This window comes from Acanthisitta chloris, unplaced genomic scaffold (genome assembly GCF_000695815.1).
Source record: "Acanthisitta chloris isolate BGI_N310 unplaced genomic scaffold, ASM69581v1 Scaffold46273, whole genome shotgun sequence".
NCBI classification, from domain to species: Eukaryota; Metazoa; Chordata; class Aves; order Passeriformes; family Acanthisittidae; genus Acanthisitta; species Acanthisitta chloris.
Genome location: NW_008666254.1, coordinates 2,061 through 10,789, shown reverse-complemented (window position 1 = coordinate 10,789; position 8,729 = coordinate 2,061). Strand labels below are relative to the sequence as shown.

General features: G+C 38.8%; 1 protein-coding gene across 4 annotated transcripts; it reads left to right on the top strand.

The window, feature by feature from the left end:
- Nucleotides 1-341: 341 nt before the first annotated feature.
- Nucleotides 342-8,074, top strand: CDK1 (cyclin-dependent kinase 1). Of its 4 annotated transcripts, none has more exons than XM_009072015.1 (7): nucleotides 342-378; nucleotides 1,783-1,939; nucleotides 3,016-3,133; nucleotides 3,508-3,678; nucleotides 4,232-4,395; nucleotides 4,521-4,662; nucleotides 7,748-8,074. In XM_009072015.1, exons 1-7 carry the CDS (start codon nucleotides 342-344, stop codon nucleotides 7,862-7,864), a joined length of 906 nt encoding a protein of 301 aa, XP_009070263.1. In that variant the 3' UTR covers nucleotides 7,865-8,074. The 4 variants fall into 4 exon arrangements, with proteins under 4 accessions (XP_009070263.1, XP_009070264.1, XP_009070262.1 ...); XM_009072016.1 differs by having other exon boundaries at nucleotides 3,508-3,682; nucleotides 4,314-4,395; XM_009072014.1 differs by having other exon boundaries at nucleotides 3,016-3,139.
- The last annotated feature ends 655 nt before the right edge of the window (nucleotides 8,075-8,729 follow it).

The window sequence follows — 8,729 nt, the reverse complement described above, 5'->3', positions numbered from 1 at the left end:
CCGGGATATTTACACAGCAAGGCTCCTGCCACTGAGGAGCTATGTGGAACATCAGGGTGTGTTTTTTCAGTTCTTTGGAGGAGCTTTTTTTACCCCCCCCAGCTATCTCCTTAGCTTGGTACGCGCTCACAATTGAGATGTGGATTTTCTAGTTAGAATTTTGAATAGGCCCCTGTGCTTTTGTAGAGGAGAGCAGTAAGTGTTTTATGTTACATCTTAATTATGTAAGACAAAAATAGCTGAAAAAGACCTGACGTAGTTTTAGTGACTGTTCAGGACAGCAACTGCTCACCCTCATGTTCTGTTTCTTTTTCCTCTTCGTTTCAGAGTTAGTCACCACAATGGATGATTACACAAAAGTAGAGAAGATTGGTGAAGGTAAGGGTGGAGCACAGTGAGCCTTGTAATGCTCCACAGTTTGAGTTATCAAGTGTCACAGAAGCTCTGTGCACTCTGGTTATTGAAGGAACCACTGGAATTCAGCTAACTGGCAAAATAAGCCTGTGGCTTACTGTGGTAGTTATCTCTATATGTAAAAGCTTTCAGCTTACCCTTTGGAAGATGACATGATCTCTTTGAAACATCAGATCAGTGTTGAAAGGCATCTGCCTATATATTGATGGTGTAATGTACCTCTGAGAGGGGGGGAAAAACATGTTCTGAGTCCTGAACCAGTTTTTCAGTTTAGGGAGCTCTCCCATTCCTGTGTGTATGAACTTACCAGTTGCTCCTGAAGTTGTGCTATACTTATTCTGCTTGAAGCTGCTGGTAGGGAGTAGTGGTTTGTGGATTGTTCTGCTCTGATTGTATCCAGACACTATGATTGTCAGAGGAAAGCACAGATTGCAAACCTCTGTGGAGAAGTAAATTTGAACAATTAATTTACTGTGGGGCACTAAGAATAATGACTTCAATGCAGATGTTAGTCCTAACCCCACTTTACCTGGAAATCCAACCCATGTTAAGCATAGAAGTTAGTGTGTTTTACAATGCTTTAACCTTATGTGTACTTGAGAACTTCCAGTGTGTTTCTCTGAGAACGTGTTTGCTGAGGCAACAGCAAAATGTGTGTGCTTGGATCTTGCAACAGATCTTTGTAACTGAGGCCTTGTGCATGAATCTTTCTGAAAGAAATTAGTTTGAACTTCATGTGAGGGATTAATGCTTCAAGAAGAGGAAAAAGAAGGCTTATGCTGTCTTGGTTTGAGGATTCTACTTCTGATTCAGATCTACTACTGATGATTAAAATGGATTATTGAGTTGAGATTGCATACTGGTTCCAATTTTAGCTTCTGCTGAGACTCAGCACTACATTCTCTCCTGCACTGAGGATTGTGCTAGAGGTATTCCTGTAGATCTGACCCATGGATGGCTGGATCTTGGATTGCAGAGGGAGCACTCACTACTTTCTGTTGCAGCTAAACCTTCAACATTTAAACATGATGTATCAATGGTAAAATCGTAATGCGTCAGGGGTGAAGCCATATAGTGATTTTACCTGGAAGCTTACGAACGTGAAACTCAAACAGTTATCTGATTTTAAATTGTATCTTGCAAATGTTCACCTTTCAGACTTAGGCTACCAAGTACCCTGTCCTAACAGATGGCACATTTATGGGTGGCATGCTTTAAACAATCTGAGCTGTTGCTCAGGGAAACTGCCAAAGCTAAGCAGGAGTTAGTAATCAAGCCAAATACTTGATTCACAAAGACTTTGCCTATGTTAACAGTTCGTATTTGCAATGACTTACACTATAGGTGTTTTACTGTCTTTTTGTTCAGGTACCTATGGTGTTGTGTATAAAGGTCGTCACAAAGTCACAGGCCAAGTGGTTGCAATGAAGAAAATACGTCTAGAAAGTGAAGAGGAAGGTGTTCCAAGTACTGCTATCCGAGAAATTTCTTTGTTAAAAGAGCTGAATCATCCCAATATAGTCCGGTATGCATATACTGGTATTTAGCTAAACTCTTTGAAGGGCACTAGGTTCTTTCAGATAAAGAATTTATTTTTCCACTGTTCTAGTGAAGTGAGAACCACTCGGCTTAATACAGTGTCTGTTTTGCAGCAAATGGTTATATTCCTGAATTCTGTGTTTATGCCAGTTTTCTCTTTAAGCCCTGCTCATGCTGCCTCTTCCCATTCTAGGAATCTAACAGATTTTTACGGATTTAGAAATTTATGGAAATTATTTTCAGAGAGGTTATGGTGAGAACGGAGGCAGAAAACCTCATGAAAACTGGCTGAAGCTGTTACTTCAGGCAGCCTCAGTTTTATTTGCCACCTTGGAATAGGAGATTTGACTTGCATGTGATCTGAGCCTGTCTTGAATCACTTCCCTGCTGTTCTGATTTACGTGTTGTGTTATGCTGCTGTCATAGCTGGCACATCTGAGCTAAGAGTGAAACTTCCATTGTAACTACTTGACATGTAAAAATTGATTGCAGCTATTGTCTTCCCCACCAAATATTTACTTGCTCTTTGATGCAGCAAAACACTTGATCTCCAGTGTGCCTTAAAACTGGCTAAGTTCCAGCCAGGTAGTGTGTATCCTGGGGTTTAGGAACTGTTAGTCTATTAGAGATGCAGATACTTAAACCCAGTGAATCTTCCTGTGTCTATCTACTAGGTTCCTATTATAATATTCCCTTAAAACCCTCCAAGTAATTCAGGCTCCGTTGTAATAATCCAGCTTCAAAGAGGAGCTAGGCACAAACACCCACAGGTGTGGGTTTTTTTAAAGCAACAGTAGTTTTTCCTCAGACTTCCTGTGTCTGATGTGAGGCATGAGGGAACATAAGTTTAAGAGGAAGCACATAGGTATTTATCTCAGTCTGGCACTATTTCAGATATATTTGTCATCCAGATGATGGTATAGCTCAGTCTGTTGGTTGAAGATTTTTTTAAGACTTCCATAATAGGAACCTGGAAATGTCAGCTTGTATCCCTGTTAAGAGGGGAAATGTAACTGAGTCCATGCATTTTGCAGTGAAGTTAATTGCATTCTCAATTTCTAGTCTTCAGGATGTTATTACACATGATTCAAGACTGTACCTGATTTTTGAGTTTCTTTCCATGGATCTCAAGAAATACTTGGATAGTATTCCATCTGGCCACTATTTGGAGCGTTCACGTGTTAAGGTAATGAGGACAATTTCTTAGTATAAAAGGGAGCTCTAAAGATGACCTACTAAGCTATAAGCCACTCTTATTTTCAGTATAATTAGCTCCTTGAGGAAAATGAGAGGTTAAATAAGCAGCTGTTGATAGTAAGATGAATGAGTTTTGCTCTCAAATGCCACTTCATACTCTTAATTACTGGGATTTAACTGCCTTAAAGTGATCTTAAGACTTAATTTGTGTGGCTTTTTGATTGATATTAATTCAGTATCTGCATTTGGATCTCCATTTTCTACTTGTATGAGGAGAACTGACTTAAGGGATCACCTTGTGTTGCAGAATGCTAACATGTACTAAAAGTAAATACTTTTTTCTCTCATCCCTTCTAGAGTTACCTCTACCAAATCTTGCAAGGTATTGTCTTCTGCCACTCAAGAAGAGTTCTGCACAGAGACTTGAAACCTCAGAATCTCTTGATAGATGATAAAGGGGTGATTAAACTAGCAGACTTTGGATTGGCTCGAGCCTTTGGAATTCCAGTGCGGGTCTACACTCATGAAGTGAGTTGGAGCTTACTTTGGGTGACTTAGATAATGCTTATTAGCTTCCTGCTAATAGCTGAATATGAAAAGGCTAAAAAAACCCAGTTTTTTAAAGTCATAAACTAACAAGATGATCAAAAAGTTGTATCTTGGTTTTGATTTATTCATTGGTTTTTCTTCTCTTGAACTGTGGTTTTACTCAAGCATCTTATGAATCCTCTATTACCTTGACAGTGAATCACATGAGCTGGAACTTGTTGCTCACTTGTATCATAAGGGCATTTTTGCTTCACAAAGCCACTCAAGTTTGAGGGTTTTAGTGGTTAGATGCTAAAGGCTTCCTGTGCTTTGGGAAGCAGTGTACTCAGCTGCTTTTCTTGCAGTAGAAATCTACTGCAATGGGGTTTGTTTGTATACAAATGAAGTTTGAAACTAGTATTTACACAGAAACTTCTAGCACCAGCTATTACTTTAACCAAAGAAACTGAATGTTTAATGACAGCTGAACCGTTGTGCTTGTAGTCAATTAGAGGACCTGACACAGACTTAAAATATTTTCATTGTTCAACAGGTAGTGACACTGTGGTACAGGTCTCCAGAGGTGTTGCTGGGATCATCTCGTTACTCTACTCCTGTAGATATGTGGAGCATAGGTACCATATTTGCTGAACTGGCAACTAAAAAGCCACTTTTCCATGGGGATTCAGAAATTGACCAGATCTTCAGAATCTTCAGGTACCTTTGGCTGAACCTTCCCTTGCTGCCTGTGTGGCATTGCACAACAGTCCTGTGCTTATTAAAAGTGTACTAGTGCATACAGGTTTCAGACTGAATTTCATGTTTTGCTTATGCTTGCACAGAGCTTTAGGGACACCCAACAATGAGGTATGGCCTGAAGTGGAATCCCTGCAAGACTATAAAAATACCTTCCCAAAATGGAAACCTGTCAGCCTTGAAACACACGTGAAAAACCTGGACGAAGACGGACTCGATTTGCTGGCTGTAAGTAGTCTTTTTTGAACTGCTGATTAAGAAACTGAACGGGTTGTTTCAAATACTCCAGAATACACAAAGCTGTACTCATTAGTCTTGGCTAGAAGAAAGATATGGAGGTCTTCAAACTATCAGCTGTGATATGAGCTCTCATTCTACAAGAAGGGAAACTGACAGTTTGTGTGACATTTGACCACTTTTTTCATAAATAACACCTGACTAGCAATTATGCCCAAGTTGTTTTGTACTAATAAGCCAGGTACAACTTGAAAGTGAGCATAAGCTTTTATAACCAGGCCTAAGTGAAGGTGCCTGCCCATAAACTAGCTGTCACCTTCCTGCTGCCAGTGCTAACTGTGGCGTGGCTCTATGACTGCTGGTTCAGTTGGAAATGTTTCTTTTATGGTAGCATGTGGATTAATCTTGGTGGGATAATCTTAGTTAAACTTTCATGATGGTCTTAAGTGAATAAAAAATGATGGAAACAGTGAACTGTATTGATTAGCTGTGAGACCAGATACTTTAGTTTAAGTCTGCCTGTAATGTCTGTCTCAATTGCCTTTAAATTTTGAGTTAAATATTTCTGGGTGTGGTGTATTAACTTTTAATTGGTATATTTTGTGTTTAGTTTCCTTTAGTTATGTGGCCATGCAGTTCAACTACCACTCTAGGCTTTTTGACAAGCTCTTCATCAGGCTTTTCCATTTAGTGCTCTTGCAGCTCATGTGCTGCCATTGCAGACTAATTTAGGTCACATCTTGAGTGTGCTCTTGGATGTACTGAAGTGTAATCCCTTGGCTGTCCTTTGGCTGTTCTAAAGCTGCAGTTTTACACTGCAGACTTATATACTGGGGTTGTGGAGTGGGTGCTCTTGTGTGGCTTAAGATAAGCAGACACTTCAGAACCACCTTGGTACAAGAGCAACTTCATACAACCATTACCTGTGTAGCTGGCTAATGGTTTTAAGGAGCCCCAAAGTAGTTTCTGACCCATATTAGTACTGTTATGGCAAAATACTCTGAAGGAAGCAGTGTTACCCAGTAAGTTCTAGTGACCACAATTTCTCAAAGTTTTTCTTTGGGAACAGAGCCCCAGTTCACACTGACAGCCCTAATGTTTGATATACATGTAGCTGTCTTAGATAGCCCATAACCTTGCAGCAGCATTGTCTTCTAGAGATAACTGACTTAAGCAGACACATTTCCTCTGTGACCACTGACAGCATCGTTATTAAATCAGTTTGAAATAGAATTGTTACTGATTGTATTTACCAACTAAAATCAAGATAATCTTGTTCATTATGTGAAACTGACCTGCTAAGCACTCAGCTTAGGTGTGGCTCCACCATGTAAAACCAGTGTTTGGAGCTCCTGCTAATAAAGACAAAAAAAATTACTAGCTCTTCGTGGTGCTAACACAATACCAGACTCAAAGCATATTAAATTTTCTAACATATTTTCTAGTTTTGCCTTAATTCAATAAATGTTGACATTTTAATTTCCTATTACTGCCTGGTGACCGTGGTATTCCTGAACTTTTTGATTGCTTTCAAGTTCTTCCTATGGAACTTTTAAGCATAAAGCAGTAATATAGCTTTGAAGGCAGCAAAACTGAATAGTTTGTTCTAGAGCACAGGCTCATATTTGTCAGTGAAAATGTTGGGGTTTTTTTCTATAAACTCTTGCAGATGGAATTAGTGTGTAAAGTAGCTGTCTTTGAAAACTCTTAGGTGTTTTTGTGTTAAGACCAGTTGTTGGGGTGAGGTGGTAAATTTAAGACCTTCTAAGCTAAATCATTTCTGTGGCATCATTTCAATGCACTTAATGGCTGTCATCAAAAGCTCAGTATTATCAAGACAATAAGTTCCAGGAAAACTACTCCAGACTGCTCAGAGCAGAAATGGTCACTTAATCTATTAGCTACAGTGTTGTAGTCTCAGTGTCATAGCATCCTTATTTCAGAGAAATTTACCTCCGAGAGTCAATTTTAAGAGAACCTTTATCAGTATTAACCATAGGCCACTTCTGGGGTACAGCTAACAGGAACCTGTCTCAAGGTACCATTGGATGTGGGAGGTTAAATCTAGAGGCAGTGTGCATTTGGCAGGATTCTGAGAACATAAATGCAAATTCAGCTGTTTAAATCAACTTGGAAGACTTTGTGTAGGATGCAGTGTAAAAGATAGTTAAATGCCAAGACTGAATCCTGGGCAGAGTAATACTATTTTAAGGTTTTTTTGGAAGGCAAATTTGCTGTGGGGATGGGGGAGAGGCAGCAGGTAAATCCTGATTGCTGGAATGGTCTGTCCTTTAGTAAGGAGAAATAAAAAGACTTTGCAGAGACTTTGCTAGTTTTGTGTCTAGTAAAAAACTTCTGAATGCTTCGTTTGTTTTTGGCTCCTTGTATGGTATAAACAGCAGATGCAAAACAACTATCTCACCTGTTCTAGAAAGTTCTGGGGGCTATTTTAGTGGTTATAACACCTCTTTTTGCTCTCATCACCTTTATGGAGCTATCCAGTTGAAGTAACTTATTGCAAGGAAACTCAAGTTTTAACTCTTTCAGTTCTTCTGCTTCTCATATACTTTCCTGTTTGGATTTTGAAGCTGAGTGATCCTTCTTAAATTTTAACTGTAAAGTGCTGCACCAAGCTGAGTAGAAGCAATTTGATGTGACTTTGTTCTATATCAGTAATGAAATAAGTGTAAGATCACATGTCCTTGTAAACATTTTGGGCTTTAACAGCCTAAAGCTTATTAATTTCCCTTAGTAAGAAGCTGAGACTAATATTGCCACTGGATGTGTAGTTCTGGTTTTAGTTCAGTACATGTGGTACCTAGATGCAGGCAAAGGCTTGGTTACTGAACAGGAAAGTAAATGTCATTCTTTACTTTGGGATGTTAAGCACTGCTGCTGATCTACTTCTGACTTGTACAGGGAAATAACCTTTCCACCTATGAGAAATCATGGAACACTGGGAAAACGTGTCTTTATGGTTATTTGACTATTACTGTGATTAAATATCTACCTATTTAATGTTATTTTAGTTCACATTTCATGAGGGAGTAAATGTGTTTCTTTTTTTTTCTTCCAGAAAATGTTAATTTATGATCCTGCAAAAAGAATTTCTGGCAAAAAGGCCTTGAACCATCCATATTTTGATGACTTGGACAAATCTACTCTTCCTGCTAACCTGATTAAGACATACTAGGCCTTTTGACTAAATCATCCAGATTGAAATAATTGTGGTGACTTAAATCTGTCTGTAATTTGTATGTCTGTCTGTCTGCTCTGAAACTGTCTCTGTATTCAGTTTCTCATTTGAGTGTTACCTAAATGTAAATATTAACCTTTTAGCACCGAGTTCAAACACAATGCAAATATTGCTGCAATTAATGCAGTCAACTTTCTATAAATAAAGCTTTAAGCCTGGTGAAGGACTGAGTTTTTCTGGACTATGGCTGTTCTATGAAAGGCACTAGTAAGGTAGTAATGCTGGGCTGAAAAAGAGCTGCTAATCTAAGCTACTGAATTGCTGTTCTTGACATGAAAGAGAATTCATCTCAAGATTGATTTGTTTCAGTATAAAGTATATACAGTTTTACTTGAGCATGGCAATCAATGTGCCAAAGGACATGTACATTGAGATACATTGAAGAACTGCAACTTGCTATTTAAACAGATGGCCAAGCTAATTTTAGGGTTGATTTTTTTTTTTTTTTGAAGGTAGTTGCAAATGAGTGTTTGAGAAATCCCTGTGCTCTTTGCTTTTCTGTTATCTTGAAGGCCCAATAATTTGGTTAGATGTAGGCATGTTAACTCTGGACACATTAAGGTATTTTAGCTTAAATTTGACATGGATTTTCTCTATACCAGTGTGTAACTGCCCAACAGGGCCCTTCCAACTGCTACTAGTAATACATTTCTTCTTTAATGAGGATCAGAGGAGAACCCCCTGGATTATGGAATAATCAAGCAAATGTTGACTTAACATGACTGCTAGGAACTGTAGTCACAGACTGAGAATGCTACATGGCTATAGACTTTCTCATGATTAAAGCAGGAACTTTTTGAAG